Consider the following 23,107-nt stretch of genomic DNA (forward strand, 5'->3'; position numbering starts at 1 on the left):
AAACATTTCCAATATGTTTTAAAGCAGTCTTGAAAATAAGCCCACCAAAATACTTTACTAACCTGGCTTCTCACATACAGCCCACAAAGGGAAGAGGCAGCACGTTTTCAGAAGTTTCTTTGCCTTTTTGTATGGAGGCTTTTTACCTTTCACAGGTGGGTCGACTTAGGCCCCAAATACCTGAAAGCCCACCTCCTTCCCTACAGACCTTTCAGGTGTTATGATCATCCTCATAATTTGATAATTGGAGAGGGCCTTCTCTGTGGCAGCTCCTCCGCTGCGGAATCCCCTCCCCACAGAGGAGGCAACTTCATAATGTCGTTAACACTATGTCCTGAAGATGCACTTCATTACCCTGACCCTTCATACCTGGGATGGATGGATGGATGGATGGATGGATAGATAGATAGATAGATACGGATGCGGGTGGTGCTGTGGTCTAAACCACTGAGCCTAGGGCTTGCCGATCAAAAGGTTGGCGGTTCGAATCCCCTCGACAGGGTGAGCTCCCCTTGCTCAATCCCAGCTCCTGCCAACCTAGCAGTTCGAAAGCACGCCAAAGAGTGCAAGTAGATTAATAGGTACCGCTCTGGCGGGAAGGTAAACGGCATTTCTGTGCACTGCTCTGGTGTCGCTGTTCCGTTGCGCCAGAAGCGGCTTAGTCATGCTGGCCACATGACCCGGAAAAACGGTCTGCGGAGCGTTGCAACCCTAGAGTCGTTTGCAACTGAACATAACTGTCAGGGGTCCCTTTACCTAGATAGATAGATAGATAGATAGATAGATAGATAGATAGATAGATATCCTATTCTATTCTAATAGTTTACCACTTAATTGTAAAAATAGCCTCTAAGCAGATGAATTGCAACCTCTTTTTACTATTTTTAATACTGGTTTGTTAAAATTGTTGTAACCTGCCCTGGGACTTAATGGTGAAGGATGGGTAAGAGATCTAATTCATGATTATTATCATCAGGTGAGTGGCCGTGGTGTTGTTCCTTTGTGGCACAAATGGAGAGCTGACATGTTGTTCCAGAAACATCTCTATATCAGAATTAACAAAACATTTTTGCAACTCATATTTTATTGTCTTGTTTTGCATGTTAAAGTATTAGTGGAAAGTGTGGATAAATGTAGGTGGCTTCATTTGTCATATTTGGAAGACATATCTGAAATGTCCTTTCCCTCCGTTTTGGCGCAGTGTTCATTTGGCAAGAAGATTGCTGCAGCTAGAAAAGCAAAACACGTTGCTTGTAAAAGATTTGGAGCATCAGAAGGAACAAGTTGCCCAAATTTCAGAAGAGGTACACAACTCTCAACAATATCTATACGTGTGTGTGTGTGTGTGTGTGTGTGTGTGTGTGTATTCCATACATCCTGAATTGGCATTTTTAAGCAACATTTTTACTGCATTTGTTATGATTAGCCAACTAAAGAAAGCATTCACACTAACCCTTTTCAGAGCAATTTATGTTGTATTAAAGCAGAGATCAAAATACAGATTAGTGTGCAGACTAAACAAAAATGCATACTAGACAGATAAGTCTCTGTTTTCTGAGCTGGGGAAGAACTAGCCAAACTGGTTCAATGTTCTGGAGGTTTCCCTCTCCTCACATGTAATATTGATGTTTTTATATAGTTTCTTTTAGATTCCTTATCCACTAAAACATACATATCTGAGAAGTCACTAGCTTTCCCAGATTTCTCTGGCTCTTGAGATTTTTAGCATACAAAGTTCGCTAACTTCTGACACAATTGGTAAAATAGCAAAATTCTTTCTGAACTTACCAATCTTTAAAAATCTGCTTTTAACCGAAATTTATGGAGTGTTATTTTGCTGATACTCTGGTTGTTGCGCCTAAAGCAAAAATCACAGAATTGTAGCGTTGGAAGGGACCCTGAGGGTCATCTAGTCCAACCGCCTGCGATGCCGGAATCCTGCCCACAGATGGCCCTGGGTGGACTTGAACCACCAACCATCTGAGTAACAGCCGGACACACTAACCCATTGTGCCATGGGGGTGGGGGGCAAATTGCCTATAGCCAAAACACACTGGGTTCCATAGTGGGTGGCCTTGCCAAAGTCATTTTTCATGGAACCTCACAACCTCTTTCTATTTTATTTTAATTTTTTATCTTGCACATAAAGCTGAATGTGCGCAAGTTAAATGTGCATATGTGCAGGCTTGCTGCATAAAGAAGGTGCCTTATACTAAGTTATACTAGCGTATCTCCCCCATCCCTGTTGAGCCAGGACCCAGCCAACTGAGCCAAGCCTGGTGGATTGTATGCCCTGAGAAAGGGGCGTCCAGGGGTGTGACCAGAGAGTGGGGGCTTAGACTGGTCAGCTCTGTCACATGACCTGGCAGCCCGGCATAAGTTAAGCTGGCCAAAAGGGTGGTGTAACTCGGATACTATTTTAAAGGGCTTGTTTTCCCTCTGTAAGACTGAGATCTGACACACCCATTTAATTTACACCAGCTTGCTTTACGCCAGCTTCTTGTGCATAGGATTGCTCCCTAAAGGCTTTTTACAGTGTTAGCAAGCTGTATGGGAGCTAAATACTCTAAAAAATGAAACTTTAAAAATTCCTAGGTTAGCATCCATTTTACTGATCTCTCTAGATTTGCCTTAGGAAGTGTTTGCTATATTATATAAGTGTTTGCTATATATGTTATACATTTGAAATGATTGCCAGATTCTTGATGTTGTATGTTCTAAGGCAAGGCTGAGAAGGAAACAAAGAAGTCTTTAAATGCACATCTTGGCTGTATGTCTGAGATTGTGTGACAGTTGTGGCTCACTCTCAGCCAGTTGCAACCAAAATTTAAGCTCGATGAGGTTTAAACTGTTGTCCAGCAACTTTCACAGTTGTGTTCATGTGCAGTTTACAAGATGATGTTATTAAGAGTGTATAGGGACGCGGGTGGCGCTGTGGTCTAAACCACTGAGTCTCTTGGGCTTGCCGATCTGAAGGTTGGCAGTTCAAATCCCTGCGATGGGGTGAGCTCCCGTTGCTCTGTCCCAGCTCCTGCCAACCTAGTAGTTCGAAAGCATGCCAGTGCAAGTAGATAAATAGGTACCGCTGCAGCAGGAAGGTAAATGGCATTTCCATGCGCTCTGGCACTCGTCACGGTCCTCTGTGCGCCAGTAGCGGTTTAGTTATGCTGGCCACATGACCCAGAAAACTGTCTGTGGACAAATGCCGGCTCCCTTAGCCTGAAAGGGAGATGAGCGCCGCAACCCCTTGCCTTTGACTAGACTTAACCGTCCAGGGGTCCTTTACCTTTTTTATTAAGAGAGTACAGTTCTCATTCCTGAAATTGAAAGAATGATACTTTTTCCACCCCACAGCGGGACAGAGGTAATTCGTTGCTGAACCAAGCACAACAGCCTTACAGGTATCTCATTGAGTCTGTACAACAGAGAGATTCTCAGATACTTTTACAGAAAGAACAGATTGCACAGCTTGAGAAGGATATTAGGTAAGCATTCAGAATTTACTGTGTATTATTTTAGTTGGATTCTGGATTTTTTTTTTTTTCATTTTAAGGTCAGTTTAACAGCAGAACAGATTAAATAACAATGCCAAATGATGGCGGTTTAGTCGAAAGTTTTTATCTGGCTGCCAGTTTTTTTAAAAAAATCTACTGCATTATTTGTTTGTGCTTTGGTATGTTTTATTGGTTGGTTGCACGTCATTAACTATTTTACTTGAACCTTTGAGGAAGCCATTTTTGCAACACTGCTGCTCTTTATTAAATACCTATTTCAAAGTGGCAATCAGCACAGACATTGAAAAGATGTACTGTAATCTTAGTCACACACATGACTTCCTTGCCTCCTTGAAAGTCAAGGGGCATGAATTACTCAGGCGAGCAGCCTGCATGAAGATTCAATCTCACCAGTCAGTTGTGCATTGTCTCTGAATGATGGGCTCAATTTCTTAGTACTTAACACCACGCCTCCTCCCCATGAAGTATCATTGACTTAGGAAGCAATGTATGCAGAGGTTAGTCCTTCTGCAACATTTGATTCCCTTTTCTCCAAGGGCAACGGTTAAATTCTCAGTGTAAGAAATGATTTCTCAAACGTCATAAAGCTTATTATTATTTGTACACCAGGGGTCTGCAACCTTTAAGACAAAAAGAGCCACTTGGACCCGTTTCCGAAGAAAAAACAACAACTGGGAGCCACAAAACCATTGCGACATTTAAAACAAATATATCTCCGGAGCCACAATCTGACAGCGGGCGGGAAGGTGACGTCGGGACGGTGCGTGACTAACGCACGCACCGCCCCCATGCGACGTCACAGCCAGTACAGTGCCCGCCACAGTGAGGAGTATCGGGGCGCACAATGCGCCTCATCCCCTCGCTAGTATCCGCCCCAGAGCCGCAGCAAAGATGTAAAAGAGCCACATGCGACTCCGGAGCCGTGGGTTGCAGACCCCTGGTACAGCCAGACAAGTATGCTTAAAACAATGCCTGTGGCTTCTTGTTTGTTAGGGAATTCTGGTATAGAGTCCTACCTGTGTTCCTCCTTTGCTCTTTTGGTCAGTTATAGGCAGCAAATATGTATTTCTTCATTATAAGGCCGAAGAGTGAATTGTCCCAGAATCTTACGTTTCACAGGTCATGCATTCCAAAGCAATATTTCCCATGTTTCTATCTGAGGAACTTTTTCTGTAGTAAAATTGTAGGCACACTTCTTCTTTAACATGTGCATAAGCATGAGAATTACTTGCCCACAGAGGAGCCTGTGCCCTGTGGATATGTGCCTCCTAACTGGCAGTAGCTGAGTCTACAAACTTGTATAGAGAGATGGCAGGCAGCCCCATCTAATGGTAAATTAATTCTGTTCTGTGTCTCAAAAGCAATTGATGGATGCAGACCCACAGCAGGGTTACTTGGGCGAGAGGTAGGGAGGGAGGACAGGGAACTGATTGGAAAAAGGGAAAGCCAGAGCATAGAATCGTGGAGAAATGCAGCAGGCCTCCTCCTTTTCCCAGTAGAGACTTTGTGCTAATTGCTGCTTTTAATTAGGTTCTCTCTCGTGGCACATTTGTATACCCCAGGACAAATTTTGAGAATTGCTAGTGTCATCTTTGCCCTCAGATAACACGTCATGTTCCGCTAATTACAGTCTTTTCCTATTGTATTATAGACGAATGCCTCGCAAGACGGAAAACTCGCTAGACGAAAGAGTTTTCCGTTTTGGAGGTGCTTCGCAAAACGAATTTCCTATGGGCTTGCTTCGCAAGACGAAAATGTCTTGCGAGTTCCTGCTGGTTTTTTCCCCTCCCCCCCCTTTTTCTAAGCCGCTAAGCCGCTTATCAGCTGATCCGATCAGCAGATAAGCCGCTAATAGCACTAATCCGCTAATCCGTCAATGGGCTTGCTTCGCAAGACGAAAAAACCGCTAGACGAAAAGAATCACAGAACGGATTCTTTTCGTCTTGCGAGGCACTACTGTAATAGCAGTCATTATAGGATGTGTGTGCTCCTTATGGGTCACAGTTATTATATATGTCTTGAGTGCCACAAGGAAGGCTGGTTTTGATGTCAGGCCAGTCAGACTGTCCCCTCTCGCCCTGCCCAGGGCCAACGGCCCTGTGAGAAGGATGGGAGCAAGGAAGGCATGCAGAGACCATTAGGGCCTGTGGCGGTCAAGACTGTCCCCTCTCCACCCCACAGGGCCAACAGACACCATTGCCCTGTGAGAAGGAGGAAGAGGAGGCTTTTGGGGAGAGTGTTGTTTGCATTTGTTGGGGAGGGTGTTGGGACGCGGGTGGCGCTGTGGGTTAAACCACAGAGCCTAGGACTTGCCGATCAGAAGGTCGGTGGTTCGAATCCCTGCAACGGGGTGAGCTCTCGTTGCTCAGTCCCTGCTCCTGCCAAGCTAGCAGTTCGAAAGCATGTCAAAGTGCAAGTAGATAAATAGGTACCACTCTGGCAGGAAGGTAAACGGCGTTTCCGTGCGCTGCTCTGGTTCGCCAGAAGCGGCTTAGTCATGCTGGCCACATGACCCGGAAGCTGTACGCCAGCTCCCTCAGCCAATAAAGCGAGATGAGCACCGCAACCCCAGAGTCGGTCATGACTGGACCTAATGGTCAAGGCTCCCTTTACCTCTACCTGTTTGCATTATTGTAAAATAGTAGAAATGTAAAATTGTAAACCACCTTGAACGCCTTGGCAAAGAAAGAAGTATACAAATCCAATAAACAAATCAAATTCAGAATTTCCAAGAGGTGTATATAAAACATTTTTAAAGAAAAACATACAATAATCACAGTTCAGCACAGTAACATAAAGTTTTAACTTTCCAGGATTAGGGTGCCTGGAACTTAAAACTTTCCATCTTGTTCACTTGACCTCATTTCTTAATTTGTCTCACCTTAATTCAAAACCAGCAAGGGTAATGCTGCTCCTTCCTTTTATTTTTGTTGATTGTTTTTTAATCTCAGTTACATCGAGGTGATTTAAGCAGAATAGCATGGAGAAGTTCATTGTGACACACTTCATCTCTTTATTTAAAGCAGGGGTAGGCAACCTAAGGCCCGTGGGCCGGATGCAGCCCAATCACCTTCTCAATCTGGCCCGCAGACAGTCCGGCAATCAGCGTGTTTTTACATGAGTAGAATGTGTCCTTTTATTTAAAATACATCTCTGGGTTATTTTGGGGGCCTGCCTAATGTTTTTACATGAGTAGAATGTATGCTTTAATTTAAAATGCATCTCTAGGTTATTTGTGGGGCATAGGAATTTGTTCTCCCCCCCAAAAAAAAATATATATATATATATATATATATAGTCCGGCCCACCACATGGTCTGAGGGACGGTGGACTGGCCCACGGCTGAAAAAGGTTGCTGACCCCTGATTTAAAGTATCCCCAAATGATCCATCTCCACCTTTTTCTCGTAAACCTGAACAAAGACATAGAGTTGTTCCAGCGTTTTCCTCATACGTCTTCTACAGCATTTTTATCAACCTCATTTTGTTTTGTTTTTTAATCTGAATCCCATCCAATTTTTCAACAGCCTCCTTGAACTTTGATGGCTTGTGCTATGCTTGAACAATGCTAATAAATCAAACCAGAATTTAATTTATTGTGCTTTTCGGTATAGAGCAATATTAAAGAAAATTAGCTCAGCTGACTAAGCTCTCTCATTTGATTAATAGTACAAAGCATGAACTACTTAAACTAGAATATTTAATGTTTACAGTGGTTTGTCCCATTGAAATCAGTGGTACGTGCGATGGTTTGAATGCTGGTTGAAATGGTCTATAGCTCACAGCCTAAAGATAGCATTCATGTTTTTCCTTTTGAAAATGAATGTAAACATACAGGTTTTAACGAGGACAAAGTTTTTCTGTGTGCTGTTGCTTCAGCATATGCTCATGGTTGCCAAGAATTGCTTTACAAATTCATGTTGTAACCAGAATAAAAGATTAGAAAAGATCATCCCTTGCTATTACTGTGTTTCCTAATACTATCGTTTTTTCTACCAGTCTTTTAAATAAAGAAAAGGCGGCTTTGCTGCGTGTCAAGAATCAAATGGCAGCAGATTTAGAAAGACTTCTAAATCACCGTGAGGTAATCTTCTTGTTTTAGCATCGCTATTACCATATATTGGGTTTTCCCCAACATGTTAGTCATGGGGCTGTTTTGTTTTTCTCTCCGCTAATGTTATTAAATATACTGGAAGCAAATGCCCATCCAGGCACCTCCCTCATCACATTTCCCAGGCTGTTTCCCTTTATCTTCTGCCCCTCCAGTTGCCTCATAAGGTTGGCTGTTGAAGGTTGCTCTCACTGCTGAAATTTAACTTGGGTGATGGTAGCTTCTGTGATGGATAAATTAACTCATGCCAGCCACAGAATGTACTGCCACATCTCAGTCTGACTTGCTTTGTTCAGCAAACTGCACCTTCCCAAGCCATCATGGTGGCCTAGGCCATGCCACGTTACTTCTCTGCTTGGCATTTACCGTATTTTTCCGTCTATAAGACGCCCCCATGTATAAGACATATGTATTTTGGGGGTCTCAGATTTAAGAAAATCCATCCTCAGCAGTATCCGTGTATAAGGTTCCCCCCTAATTTTGGACATTAATTTTTAGAAGGGGAAACCTGGTCTTATACACGGAAAAATACGGAATTTGTTTTTTATTTGGAAAATATATATTCACATTTCTACTCACGGGGCCACTGGGAATACACAGTTTGTTCTCGGCATAACTTGCAAAGCAGGGCAGCTGTCACTGAAACCATGGTTTAGCATTACACAATCAGGGAAAAGCGAGCCTGAGTCTTGTGTCATCCTCCATCTCCCCCCACCTCCTCTATTGCAACCACAAGAGAAGTAATTGAAGTTTTTCATTTCCAAATACAGGCATTTTCAATGTTACGTCTGAATCTGGACAAACTGTGTTTAGTTTTCGTTCGTTTCTGTGAAATGTAGTTAATGTCAATTTGTGGTTTATGCCTCCAGCTTCTTTATTAGCTGAGGTTAATAGAGAATTGGAGCGAAAGCTTCCAATCTTCGTGTGGACAAGGGTGGGGCGGTGGGGGACTGCATGAGCCCAAGGCTTCCCAGGTTTTGTTCACTTCAGTTTAGTGTTGCATCAAAACAAGGCTGTTCTCTCCCCCCCCCCCTCACTGGAAATGTCCTGAGATTACCAAGGTAGAAAACTGAAAAGCACATGGAACCACTTGGTCCTCCAAAACCCATGAAGGTCTTGAACATTTCTGCAGAAAAGCTTGAAAGATCTATCTTTGATTGGGAGGAGTTGGGGAAAGAGGCTGTGTATCTCTTGATGCATTGCATTCCTTGCTAGAATACTTTTAAAAATTGTACCCAGCTGTGAACACAGAGATATGCTTTTTGTATATATGTTTAAACTCTGTGTTTAGTACCTTGGTGCCACTCTGGGTATTACTTCATTTGAGCAATTAAGTTAATATCTGTGCGCTTAATTTCTTCCTCTTTTAAATCATTATATCACCCCTTATTCTGCTTTACAAATGTGTTCTAGGTTTCACCATCGGCAAAGTACTTTCAGATGATAAAATGAAAAGTTCTATTAAATTACAAAGAGTTTTAGTTTGTGTTAAGAACTCTTTGTACATTAATTTCCATAAATGCCAGCAGCTGTTTTCTTTATACATTTATTGGCTACCATTGTCTTGCATGTGTAATGAATGGTTAAGTTGTGATACACATGCTTTTAAAAATATTTTAGTACTTACACTAGGTGTATTATAGCTTTTTATTATGTCCTTAACACATGGTGTCATGCAGTATTAACAGAGGACTCATTCATTTTACCCTCTGTGAAAAAGGATGTTTCTCAAGAAGAGAGCTTTAAATACATGCAAAGACAAAAGTTACCAGCTTTATATAAACTGTTGAAGACTTTGTACATTCTCCCACAACAAGATGTTAACTATTCTAAATGTGCTTCTTTTATCTGGCGGCACTTCGTGAAACTTGATTAACAAAATCCATCTTAGCAACTATTCTTATATGCCTTATACTAGAAGAAGGAACATGACTCCCATGTTAGGTTGCATGAGGCCCTGGGTGCCTGAGCACCCACAAAATTCCCCGTGAAGGGGCTGGGCACCCACAAGTTTCAGTGCCAGGGCCATGCAATCTGCATAGCACCCATGATCACAGGGCAAAGTTGGCACTCCTGTTAGGTTGTACCTTATAATGGGGTTATTGAATGTTATTGTTGACACCGTCAAGCTAAACTTCCTTTATCACTCCTGAAAAACTCTGTGTCGTAAACACTTACAGTAAAAAAAAGTATCACACCATTACAGTGCAAGTCTTTACGGATATGAAAGTAACTTAGGTTGCCATCCACTGAACACAATCAGGCCTACTTTTGAGTGGACATATATAGGATTGCACTGTTAATGAAGCAGTAAGATTTCTTGGTCCCATTGTGTTTATGCTGTGATGTACCATCTTGGCCGTCTCTTAGTGCAAACCCATTTCATCAGGCTTGAGCTTCTACAGCCGCCGCCTACCATGAACCACCATGGCAGGATTGGCAGCAACAGCAGCAGATATGTTCTATGCTATTGATAATAGATCCTCTTGTTAATTGTGCTGTTTTAAATGTGCATTTTATATTTTACTTCCTTTAGTAAAGTTTTCATTTGAGATGTTTAAGATAATATTTTAGTTTCTCGTTAATTATGTTGCTTTGAATGTATACTTTATATTTGACTTTCTTCAGTAATGTTTTACTCTGGATTGTTTTATTTGATATTTTAATGTTGTAAACTGCTTTGAGATTCTTTTCCTTTAAAAAATGAAGTGGTATAGAAATGAAATTAATAATAATAACCATTGTATCATTGTATCACCATTGTATCACCAGTGCTTTTAAAAATCTCTCCACTGTGTTAGAGTCACATGGCAGCAATGAATTACAACTGAATTAAGTTGCTGAATTACAACTTATTACCAAACTTAAAACCATGGAGAGATCTGGTCTGAATAGAGACATTGGATTCTTATCTCATTTTACATGATAAAACTATTTTTGGCCATCTCATCCCTTGCTTTTTCCTGTAAGACCAATTGCAGTCATTAACAGTCGTCAACGGCAACATCTTAAAAAGCAGAGACATCACCTTGCCAACAACAGTCCGTATAGTTAAAGCTATGGTTTTCCCAGTAGTGATCTATGGAAGTGAGAGCTGGACCATAAAGAAGGCTGATCACCGAAGAATTGATGCTTTTGAATTATGGTGCTGGAGGAGACTCTTGAGAGTCCCATGGACTGCAAGAAGATCAAACGTATCCATTCTTAAGGAAATCAACCCTGAGTGCTCACTGGAAGGACAGATCGTGAAGCTGATGCTCCAATACTTTGGCCACCTCATGAGAAGAGAAGACTCCCTGGAAAAGACCCTGATGCTGGGAAAGATGGAGGGCACAAGGAGAAGAGGACGAGATGGTTGGACAGTGTTCTCGAAACTACCAGCATGAGTTTGACCAAACTGTGGGAGAAAGTGGAAGACAGGAGTACCTGGCGTGCTCTGGACCATGGAGTCACGAAGAGTCGGACACGACTAAACAACAGCAACAGTCGTCAACAGGTCTACCACAGCTATCAGCCAATCACCCATTCCCACCACCCTTCTGAGTGATACCCCACCCTACCCTCTCACTATATGTAAAGGTCTGGTGACTTCTGTTTCAGTGTATCTGAAGAAGTGTCCATGCACACGAAAGCTCATATCAAGAACAAACTTAGTTGGTCTCTAAGGTGCTACTGGACAATTTTTCCCCCCTATGGCAGCAATGAGCTCTTGTGAAAATTTCAGCAAGATCTTGCAAGAAGCCTCCACTGTGCGACCCCGGTAAGCGAGGCTTCCGGAGGGGGGACAGGCACCCCCGGGCAGTGGGGTTGCTGCTGTTGCTCTGCCTAAGAATGGTCTGGCAAGTTGCACTGGCGTGTCTCTGACTGAGCCAGGGTTGATGACTTAATGCCAGCTGAGACAGGAATCATCCAGCTAAGCCATCGTAAGCTGTTCATCCCAGCAGATCTATCTTGCCATAGGATTGCCCCCTAAGAGTCTTGAGAAAGATGCAAGAAGCAGGCAGGTAGTTTTAAGGGGCAGATAAGCAGAAGCAAGTTCAGAAGTGCTTTGGGTAAACTGTCAAGAAAGGCTGCCAGCGGCCTTTTCTTGCCTTATCTGAGCTCGGCACAACTGGGGTGGTTTATGTTTCCTGGAGGAAACCCTGGAGTGAAGCAGGGCAGAGTTGGGGAGAGAATAATAGCTCATTCTGTCCCAGATGCTCTGTGCAGATAACAGTATTTATTACATAAAATACATGCCAAAAGGCAAAAGGTCTCAGTCTGAAAAAGCTTACCTTCCACGACACTCAGCAAACCTCTTGCCTCTTGACTTTTCCCTTTTCTATACTTAGAGTCACAGCTACACTGTTTTTTGAACCGTTGTCTGGCTACACAGTGGATAATACACTTGCTTGAATACCCTTGACAGATTACATATGTTTTTATATTGTTCTACATGGGCAATTTAGGGCCAGATTCAGATTGAATTAAAACAAACCTTTGTGTGAGATCCAAGAATGTTTCACAGGCCTTGAAATGTGTTTCTTTCTTTCTCCGAGGCTTGTGTGGTCTGATAAGTTTCCAGTCACACATTTCCTTTTTATTGAACTCCTGAAAGACTACTCTGCATTTCACAAAAGACACAGGGAATGTGAGATAATGCATTTTATTAGGCCGACTCACATTCAGAATGTAGGATATGGGCTTCCAGGTGTTTCTCAGGTTGTATATTCAAGGAAAGTGGAGTGGGCAGCCTGCTGTTTCTGTGATCCTTATTTTGACGATTCTAAAAAGCATTCTACCTCACCCCCCAGATATGCTATGTTCTAAGACTCATGATCATCCTTGCACTTCATCCTTCCCCTCTTTCTCTTCCTGCTGCAATTGCTGCTCTCATTTGGAGGATCCCCCCTTTGTACTGTGTACAACAGTGTTTAGATGCTTCTGGTGTTTCTGCTAATTTTCTCATTCTCTGGAGGCCACTGGGTGGGGGGACTTCTTGTCATCGCCCTTGCTCACACCATTAAATACTTCCTGAGAAGAATGAGAATGGGCAGCAGCAGCACAAGAAGTTTCCAGGACTGGTGTGCTTGCTTGCTTTATTTGCTTATTTGTTTAAAGCATCTATACCCAACCCTTCAGCCAAAAAGCTTCCCAGAGTGGCTTGCAAAATTCAGTAGTCAGACCTACTTACAATCTTAAAGACAAAAAGACATTCCCAAGGAAAGGAATAGAAAAGCCACTTCTCAGAGCAGCTGATAGCAACAAGGACATCCCAGCTCCTTGCCCACAGGAGGCATGTCCTTTAGAGCAGTGTTCCCCAACCTTGGGCCTCCAGCTGTTTTTGGACTACAACTCCCATCATCCTTGACCACTGGTCTTGCTAGCAAGGGATGATGGGAGTTGTAGTCCAAAAACAGCTGGAGGCCCAAGGTTGGGGAACACTGCTTTAGAGGACTCCCTCAGCAGCAAAGGGGCTGTGGCTTTTTTTCATCAACATTTGTTTTTCTCTCTTTAGCCACCAAGCCAATACAACCGGTTCCAGTGATACCAAAGAGGGAAGTGGGGCAGCATTTGCCCCCTGTACCCTCTACAAAGGAGCTCTCACTCAAAAACATCCCCCATAATAAGCCCTATAGAAATAGCTGGATAATATCTGAATCAGGAGAGGCCGTCCAATACTGGTGCCTGGATTCAGTGGTGTTGTGGATAATGCAAAATAAGCTGAGCCTGAATATTGGGGAGAAGAGACAGTGGAAGAGGACTGGAAAAAGTTCAAGGACTATTTGCAAAAGCATTGTAAATTGTATGAATGTTAAGATGATGCAGGATAGAAAATAATCTGGCATTAGTAACTTAGTGGAAAGAAGTATGAAAATAAGCGAACTATAAGAACAAGGATGAAATTTTGATTAATATTATGTCAAATTTAAATATCTAAATATTTGATAATAAAGTTTAAAATTGGAGACATAATATTTGAAAATTACAAAATAAGATTTGAAAGAAGGTGAAGCACTGCTGAATATAACTTTATAAATGGGAACGCAGGAAAGGGAGATGTGAGGAAGTCCGAAAGGAAGGTTAAGGAAATTTGGTTTTTTGAAATCTAATTATGTTGTATTTTATTTGTTTTGTGTTTACTTTTTTTCTATGTTGGTGATGGTGTTTTATGTGTTTGGTGATGTATTGTTTAAAACCTTTAATAAATATTTTGTAAAAAAAAAAAAAAGAGATAGAAGCTCACTGTGGGTGAATGTCTGAAAAAGTGGCCAGTTGCCTGTCCTGGAAAGCCTTATAACTGGAAGAACTTGGCAATCATTTTTGAATGATTTCTGTGCAGTTTTGCATGCATTTTACTTACCAAACAAAACTAAATTATATTGAATATCTTTTGAATTTCCAAGTAATGTTACAACTTTTTAACAACACTTATTTCTGGAATTTGAAAGTTGAAAAATTCAGCACACCCTACTTAGAGGTAGCGCCTAATATTGATTCCGCACATGTAAGAAATCAGTCTTTCAATGTGACAGCACCAAAAGTTTGGAACTCCTTGCCTATTGACATCAGACAGGCATCTTCACTGTACCTTTTCCCCTGGGTGGTTAAATCTTGTCAAAGGCATGCTGGCCACATGACCCAGAAAGCTGTCTGTGAGCAAACCTTTTCCATTACCTGCTTAAAACATATACAGTAGACTCTCCAGATACAAATTAAATTCGTTCTGGGGGTCTGTCCGCAACACGAAAAGTCCGTAGGCAGAAGCGCTGCTTCTGCACATGTGCAAAGCGTGCGGTGAAACTCAGAATTATGCATTTCTGGGTTTGCGGCATTCGTAACCCAAAAGTTACATATCCAGAGTGGTACATAACTAGAGGGTTCACTGTAGATCCAGACATGTAGATTCAGATGTGTTTAATCTTTTTAGTATATTGTTACTTTTAATTATCTTTTAAATGTATTTGCTACTTATTCAGCTTTTATAAGAAATATTAAAAAAAGATCAATAAAGGTCACTTGAGGTTTTATTACAGCCAAATGGTATATAAATTTGGGAGTTTTAAAAAAGAAAAATGGAGACTAGAATGAACAGGACTAAATATTGCCAATGCTCAAAATACCTATTTCATCTCTGAAATGTTTTCCTTTTTTGTCATGACTATCCAACCCATTAGGGGTGGGGGAGTTGGGTCAGTTGAGAGATTTCCTTTTTATTCTGTTCCATTTTGTGTGTTGTGTTAACTGAAAAAGAAAAATAGTTTTAAAAAATGAATATCCAGTCTCGTCATGAGTTCCTTGAAATTCTAAAGCTGTCAAACTGCATTGTATTTAATCTAATCAACTGTGCACCTCCCTAAAAAAGGCTTATCTGTTCTGATACTGAAATCCCATGGCATGTGAAGGTGTTTGTCAGCTTTTCTATAGCTGCGTCTCCTTTTACTAGAGTTGTTCTCGACCACGATTAAACTACTGAACCTTTCTAAAGGTTATTTACCTGAGTTAGTCAGTAGACTGAAGGCATTCTTGAAAGGTCTCTGGCTCTCCTACAACACTGAGGTTATTAACATTGGTTTTCTGTTTTGTCAGGGAACAGCAAACATCTTTCTAGTTGAAAAGTTGAAAGCAGGCTTTTTGGTTAAACTGCCTTTAGCCAAGTTCCTTCCTTGTTTTGCTTTTTTATAAAAGTCAATTTCAGAATTATGTTTCTAGGGAGAATTTATTCTTCCTTTTTGCATATGTGCTACAACCTTCTAAATAAAAATTTGCTCTTGAACAATGCTCAGTTCCTTCAAACATTCAGCCGCAAGGTAATTATCTTCCACTAAGTTGCTGTTCTGAGATCCTTGCTTCTATTAATGTCCTGTTTGTGTATGCACACACATACACACAGAGAGAGAGAGATTACTGGGAAATTTCTGTATCCCAAGTTAGCCCTGGAGCTATTCTCAACTACAGTTTAGAGAAGAAAGCAACAATTACACTGCTAAGTGATTGTCAAGACAGTTCTGGTTCCTATTGTGCTGTTATCAGCACTTCTCATTTTTATTTTATGTTATCTATTGAGTTATTGTGTTACTTAAACATGAATACAAAAAGGCTACTGAATTTAGAACACCTGGAAGCTTTTTAGCAAACAGGGCCCATTCATGCACACAATTTTGGGTGAGAAGCGGCAGCTTTGAGTAACTTGCTTCTCCAAAAATGAAGGGGAAATGTAGGTGCGTCTTATGGGGCGAAAGCAGGCTTTCGCTGAAGCCTGGAGAGCGAGGGGGGTCGGTGCGCACCGACCCCTCTCGCTCTCCAGGCTTCAGGAAGCTATCCGCTAGCTGTGGGAGACCCAGCTCTCCCAGGGCTAGCGGAGAGCTTGCCTGCACCCAGAAGCTTGGGGCGCGCTGAGCTCCGCACGCCCCAAGCTTCTGTATTAGCGCAGTGGTCCGCTAGCCCTGGGAGAGCCGTGCGGCTCTCCCAGGGCTAGCGGACTGCTTGCGCACACCCAGAAGCTTGGGGTGCGCTGACCTCAGCACGCCCCAAGCTTCTGTATTAGCGCAGCGGTCCGCTGGCCCTGGGAGAGCCGCACGGCTCTCCCAGGGCTAGCGGACTGCTTGCCGGCACCCAGAAGCTTGGGGCGCGCTGACCTCAGCACGCCCCAAGCTTCTGTATTAGCGCGGCGGTCCGCTAGCCCTGGGAGAGCTCCGCGGCTCTCCCAGGGCTAGCGGACTGCTTGCCGGCACCCAGAAGCTTGGGGCGCACTGAACTCTGCACGCCCCAAGCTTCGGGATTAGTGCAGCTGTCCGCTAGCCCTGGGAGAGCCGCGCGGCTCTCCCAGGGCTAGCGGACTGCTTGCCGGCACCCAGAAGCTTGGGGCGCGCTGACCTCCGCACGCCCCAAGCTTCAGGATTAGCGCAGCTGTCCGCTAGCCCTGGGAGAGGCGCCCGGCTCTCCCACGGCTAGCAGAGACCTTGCCGGCACCCAGTAGCTTGGGGCGTGCTGAGCTCCGCACGCCCCAAGCTTCGGGATTAGCGGAGCGCACCTGGGGGGAAATAAAAATTTCTTTCCTTTATTTCCCCCCAAAAAAACTAGGTGCGTCTTATGGGCCGGTGCGTCTTATTGGGCGAAAAATACGGTAAACTTTTGCTGGATAAAATCTGGCTTTCAGAAAACACAGCTTCCGTGTGCTACAAAAATAAGCAAGGCTTATTGTAATGTAAATTGATAGGAACGCAATGTAAGCGCCTCGGATTTTGATTTAGAGGGGAAATGTTCCGCAAAATATAGGCAAAATTCATTGTGTTTGTTTAGATTGCAAACTGGCAAGCACATTATACAGAACGTACTTTGGAGAGAGCCAAGTTTTTTATTATTATTGTTATTAAGGATAGGGGTTTTAGCAAGAAACAGTTGCCAGTAAGATCATCCAAATATTTAAAAAGTCCTTAATTCATTTTCCCAGGTGACTATGAATCTTTCAATCATGTTGCAGTAGCTGTCCAGCTGTGTAAACCCTTCTAGTTTTTTATTCAGATATAACAAATGAACAGAAACATACTTATGAACCACCAAAGCAGGAAGAGATAGCTCTGGAGCAGAAACACCTACAGATATTCTGTACGTTTGTTTTGTTTTTTAAGGAATGGGTTGTTTTCCTCAGAGTAGACCCATTGAGATCTCATAAGTAATTTGGGATGCATTCAGTGCTTGGGGTCCCAAGAACTACTCTATCCAAGCTCTAGTACACTTTATATCATTGAGCAGGGGTCAGCAACCTAAGGCCCATGGGCCATAAGCAGCCCACAGGGGTCGTTTAACCGGCCCATGAGCTGCTCCCAAACCAAGCTGCCCACGCAGCCAGTCTCCGCATGCTGTTCTAAACCAGCACTGCATGGGGACTCGCTTCCGTGGCATCATGAATCGTGTCTGCGCATGCGCAGACGCCGGAAATCGTGTCTGTGCAGATGCCGGAAATTGCATCTGTGCACATGCTGGAAATCGCTGCATTTTACATTTTAAATTTTGCCTTTGTGTACTTTGTCTGAAAGTTATGTTCATTGTGTCAACCAAACTATACAATACATTCAGAGTTTACCCAAAAAAATCCCTTGCTCCAGCAGACAGAACAAAGTTCTTTATTTTGTTTTCAAAGGGTGTACTATGGGTTGTGATCTCCTTCCACAAAGCATTGTCCTGCTACATGTGCCAGAGTGTTGTCAAACTCTGCTTCTCTTAAAGGGGTCAAAGGCAGCACACAACTGTCATGACAGGGGCACTATAACATCCCCCCAAAAACAACAACAACAACCTGCTATTGTCAAGGGCTCTGTGCTTTGAACCAGCTCATGGACTGGTGCTGGAATAAGGCTGAAAAGCTCTCTGGGAATGGATGCACTCAGACTGCTTCCAGTTTTCAACCCAATTCAGAGTGTCATTTAAGACCCTTAAAGTTGCAAATAGTTTGGGACCAGGATACATTAAGGACTGCCTTGTCTGATTTCCCTTCTCATTCAGGAAGACTGGCACTAGAGAGCTATAACAGACTGAGCAGTATTCAGTTACATATTGCGCTAGCGATTTCTCCTCCTCCCTCCATGTGTGCTCTGCGCCATCCCCAAATCTGTTCTGGAAGGTTTTGGGGGGGAACCAAAGCAGATTTAAGGGGAATGCAGCGTGCAGGGGGAAAATATTTTTCTTGCACTTGTGGAACAATCTGCTTAGCACTACGTTGTGCTTGTATTGTTCCTTTGCTCAATTTATATCGTGTTCCGTGAAGCTTTGGCTGGGTAGCAATTCGCTAATCTTCAAAGCCCCCACTTAAAATGATTACATTTAAATAAAAGATTCTCGCATCACTTCTGGAAGACACCTAGATATTGGCTAGAAGAGGTTTTCATAAAACCTTTTTTTTTTTTTTAAGTGCATGGAAGGCTTTCCTACTTTCTCAAATGTGATTTCCTCATGTTCTGTGATGGAAATTAAGACCATGACTTACCTCATGCAAGGCTGTGCTGGTTTACAAGGAGTTGGGAAGATTTTTGGAGAGGGCATGAGAGTTGGCCTCTCTCCAGGAGATACGATGGCCAAATAACTACTAAAAGATTGCTTTGTGTTCTCTGAAATGTAAACTCTCTATCAGCCTGAGAATTGCCTACCATTGTCATGTTTTGGAGTACAATTTCAACATCTCTTCAATCAGAATATGGTGCAGCAAAGTAGTACTCACTCACAGTGGTTGCTGAAATGAAAACATGATTTGCATCCCTATTCTAAACCTGCCTGAATACTTATTTCCATAGCTTCCCAGTGGATATGCTTAGGATTGCAGCCTCAGTACTGTAAAGATGAAGCATGTGCTTGTAATATAATTGTCCAAGTTATTTTCATCGAGAAATTTTGTCTATGCATTGCTTTGGCAACATCTTTGCAGAGTTTACAACTTTCAGCAACATGTTGGTATCAGTTATGCAGCCCTTTGAAACAGCTGCTCTGCAGTTGAGCTGTTTTGACATGCCACTGCACATGGCTGAATTATGCAAATACTTGCAATATTAAATGACTGAGCAATAAGAAGAATGCACCCAGTGGATAAAGTGGTTTGGTGTGCTTTAAGGGTTTGCGGTAGTGTTATGAGGAGCCCATAACTGAAATATTGGGCATTTATTAAGTAGATGTAACAGTCAGTACAACAAAGTGTGCCTATTTTTACCTTTTGAGCAGAAGAATTTACATCCTACGGTATTATAGAGCTGCTTATAAGTAATTGTGTATGAGGAATGGCATGCTTTCATCCTCCAAGGCTCATTTTCATAATTGTAACCAAAACTGTGAATCAATGTGAATTAAGAAATCTATTGTTAACTTACAGTCTACTGCTACTTGCCTGTCATTGTCTGACATTAAACTGCAAGCATTCATTTTTTACACCATTGCTGCATGAGTTTATCCAGGCCTCCTTACATTTCCCTGAAGCCCAAATCATTGTGAAATAGATAAATATTATCTGTCAAGATGAAAAGTGACAAACGGAACCCCAAACTAGAATTTACATGGCCAGATGGTTCTGTTAATTTACTGTTTTCCAACTTCTGATAATGAAGAAGACTCATTTTCAGAACTGAAACTGGATGCTTGATTCATTCTTGTGTTTAAAAGTGTTTGCTTTGGTTGGTTGAAGTATGAAGTATGAAAGGGGTAGAATAATCCACCCTCAACAGAGCTCTGCGGTTGTATTCAAACATAACATTTAACCAGGGTTTAGCACTATGTCTACTACATCCCCTCACCTCCCATGCAATGGGGAAGAGAGCTTCAGTAGAGTTTAGTTTCACTATTAGAAAATCCTGGGTTAGTATTCTACTAAAACAAACTGGTTTGTTTAGCAAACCAGCTTCATAACCTTTGGTTTGACATTGACTTGTTGCATAAAGGTAAAGGGACCCCTGACCATTAGGTCCACTCGTGACCGACTCTGGGGTTGTGGCGCTCATCTCGCTTTATTGGCCGAGGGAGCCGGCGTACAGCTTCCGGGTCATGTGGCCAGCATGACTAAGCCGCTTCTGGCGAACCAGAGCAGCGCACGGAAACGCCATTTACCTTCCTGCCAGAGTGGTACCTATTTATCTACTTGCACCTTGATGTGCTTTCGAACTGCTAGGTTGGCAGGAGGACTTGTTGCATAATTTAACATAATTCTCTTAAACCAATATAACTACTTCAACCATAGCACTAAGTTGAAGTGTTTTAACTGTCAAGCTAAACACTTAGCACAAGCCATGGGGAAGGGAGAGGTGCACACCGATGGGGCGCATTCATGCTCAACCATGTAGTGTACAAACATGGCCTATGTCTCTCTCTTCATTACTTTACTGAGCATCTCTCCCGATTGGGAGGCAAGTCCAGAGCACTGACTTGTTGAGAGAGGCAAAAAATTGCTTTTCTGTTTCAGAGAGGGAAGCTCGTCTCTTTACAACATTTTTTCCTATATTTACTGTGATCTTTGCAGTGTGCATGTCTTCTCCTGGATGTTCCCACTCCTCTCGCTTTACTGGGAGTAATAAGTGTTTTTTATATCTGCCTTTGTAAGACATGCTCTCTTATCCCAGCCATCTGCCTCTTATTTGTAAGCATGCAGATTGGATTAAGCCAGTGCTCTGCCTTTTCAAAACAAACCTTTAAAAAGAATCGTTTTAAAATAAATGGCAGTTTAAGTGAAAAAGAGCCAGTGGGATGCTTAACTGTGCTCTGTAAATCTTTTTCTGTCACAGCATTTCACAAATGATGAGCTCCTATTTATATAAATCTTGTGCCTTTTTTATTTTATTACTTCCTTTATGAAGTGGTTTCAAATAAGTAATCAGACCAGAAAGGGAGATAACCATCCTTATTGTACTGTAATGATTCCATTTCCATGCTTTGGTGAATAGAAAATGGGTGTTCTATAACTAGTAATGGAGGCTTATAGTTTGACTTCTTTTTTGTTAAGGAACTGGCTGTGATGAAACAGATGTTGATTCGTCTTCATGGTAAACCCCAAGGAGATAGTTTGCCCCAGAAAGAGAGTCAAAATCTGCATGCAAAAGCCGTAACAAGTCCAGCAGTCAGTTTGCCTTTTGAACACGAGGAAGGAAATGTCTTTGCACCCAAACCAACATTATTTGTAAGTACAGCAACAGTTTTTATTTTATTTTCATGGTACAGCAACTTTTATGCTTTTTATTAGATCTTGGTAAATCAGTGTGGTAGATACAATGTTGGAACTATGAGCTCTCAAATAAAAATATGTGTATTTTATTTTCATTAATTAAATCTTTAGTCCACCCTTCCACCAAAGTGTTCAAAGCAGCATACATGGTCTTCTTACCCATTTTATCCTCACAACAAATTACCGTATTTTTCACTCTATAGGACGCACCGGACCATAGGACGCACCGGACCATAGGAGGGGGAGAACAGGGGAAAAAACAGAAAAGCAGCTTTGGGCTGCTGCCTGCTATCCGCAAGCCTTCTGAGCCCGGTGGGAACTCCCGCCGGGATCCGAAGGCTTGCGGATATCTGCCCGAAGCCCAGGGTGTGCAGTGCTGTGCTCTTCGGGCTGCAGGCTGTTATCCGCCAGCCTTCGGAGCCCAGCGGGCACTCCCGCCGCGCTCCGAAGGCTTGCGGATAGCTTCCTACATTGGCTCCCAGTACGTTTCCGAGCACAATTCAAAGTGTTGGTGCTGACCTTTAAAGCCCTAAACGGCCTCGGTCCAGTATACCTGAAGGAGCGTCTCCACCCCCATCGTTCTGCCCGGACGCTGAGGTCCAGCGCCGAGGGCCTTCTGGCGGTTCCCTCATTGCGAGAAGCAAAGCTACAGGGAACCAGGCAGAGGGCCTTCTCGGTAGTGGCGCCCGCCCTGTGGAACGCCCTTCCAGCAGATGTCAAAGCAATAAACAACTACCTGACATTCAGAAGACATCTTAAGGCAGCCCTGTTCAGGGAAGTTTTTAACGTGTGATATTTTACTGTATTTTTGGTTTCTATGGAAGCCGCCCAGAGTGGCTGGGGAGACCCAGCCAGATGGGCGGGGTATAAATAATAAATTATTATTATTATTATTATGAAACCTGGAGAGCAAGAGGGGTTGGTGCGCACTGACCCCTCTCGCTCTCCAGACTTCAGCGAAAGCCTGCATTCACTCCATAGGACGCACACACATTTCCCCTTCATTTTTGGAGGGGGAAAAGTGCGTCCTATAGAGCGAAAAATACGGTAAATGTTTAGTCCACCCTTCCACCTAAGTGTTCAAGGCAACATACATGGTCTTCTTACCATTTCATCCTCGCAACAACCCTGTGAGGTGGTGACTCAGGATCACCTAGTGACCTTCAGGGCTCTGTCAGGATCTGAACCAGGATCCAGTACTCTAACCACCATACCAGAATGCTCCTAATAAAGAGAGAAGTGAATACAGTGGTACCTCTGGATGCAAACGGGATCCGTTACAGAGCCCTGTTTGCATCCTGAAGCGAACGCAACCCGCATCTGCGCGGGTCGTGATTTGCCACTTCCGCGTATGCGTGTGGCGTCATTTTGAGCATCTGCGCACGCGCGAGCGACGAAACCCAGAAGTAACGCGTTCTGTTACTTCCGGGTCGCCGCGGAGCACAACCCAAAAACGCTCAACCTGAAGCTACTTCATCCCAAGGGATGACTGTAGTTCCTAAGGGGCAGAGCAATCCAAGCTATAGGACGTCAGCATATGTTACACCAGGGTAAATTATCCTGGGGCAATTTATTCCTGTTCCAAATTCAGGAGCAAGGATACTGCCAACTGAGCTGGTCTGAGTCTCGCAGAGGGAAAACAAGGACCACCGCTTTCCATTTAAACCTACCCAGACCCTGATATTATCTTCTGAGGTCCTTTTTTGTGTGCCTCCTCCACGACAGGTCCAGAGGGTGGAAACACGGGAACGGGGCCTTCTCTGCAGTGGCTCCCCGTCTGTGGAGTGCTCTCCCCAGGGAAGTTTAG

The 23,107-nt window shown here is 43.1% G+C and overlaps 1 protein-coding gene across 1 annotated transcript in view; it reads left to right on the forward strand.

Moving 5' to 3' along the window:
- The window catches only part of PIBF1 (progesterone immunomodulatory binding factor 1), a 91,970-nt gene that overhangs the window by 63,240 nt on the left and 5,623 nt on the right, over nt 1-23,107 (forward strand). The window contains exons 14-17 of the mRNA XM_081198372.1: nt 1,202-1,304; nt 3,355-3,485; nt 7,514-7,598; nt 21,082-21,255. Coding sequence (XP_081054498.1) covers nt 1,202-1,304; nt 3,355-3,485; nt 7,514-7,598; nt 21,082-21,255 — 493 coding nt within the window. The remainder of the gene's footprint in view (nt 1-1,201; nt 1,305-3,354; nt 3,486-7,513; nt 7,599-21,081; nt 21,256-23,107) is intronic.

This window comes from Podarcis bocagei, assembly GCF_964188305.1.
Source record: "Podarcis bocagei genome assembly, chromosome: 6".
NCBI classification, from domain to species: domain Eukaryota; kingdom Metazoa; phylum Chordata; class Lepidosauria; order Squamata; family Lacertidae; genus Podarcis; species Podarcis bocagei.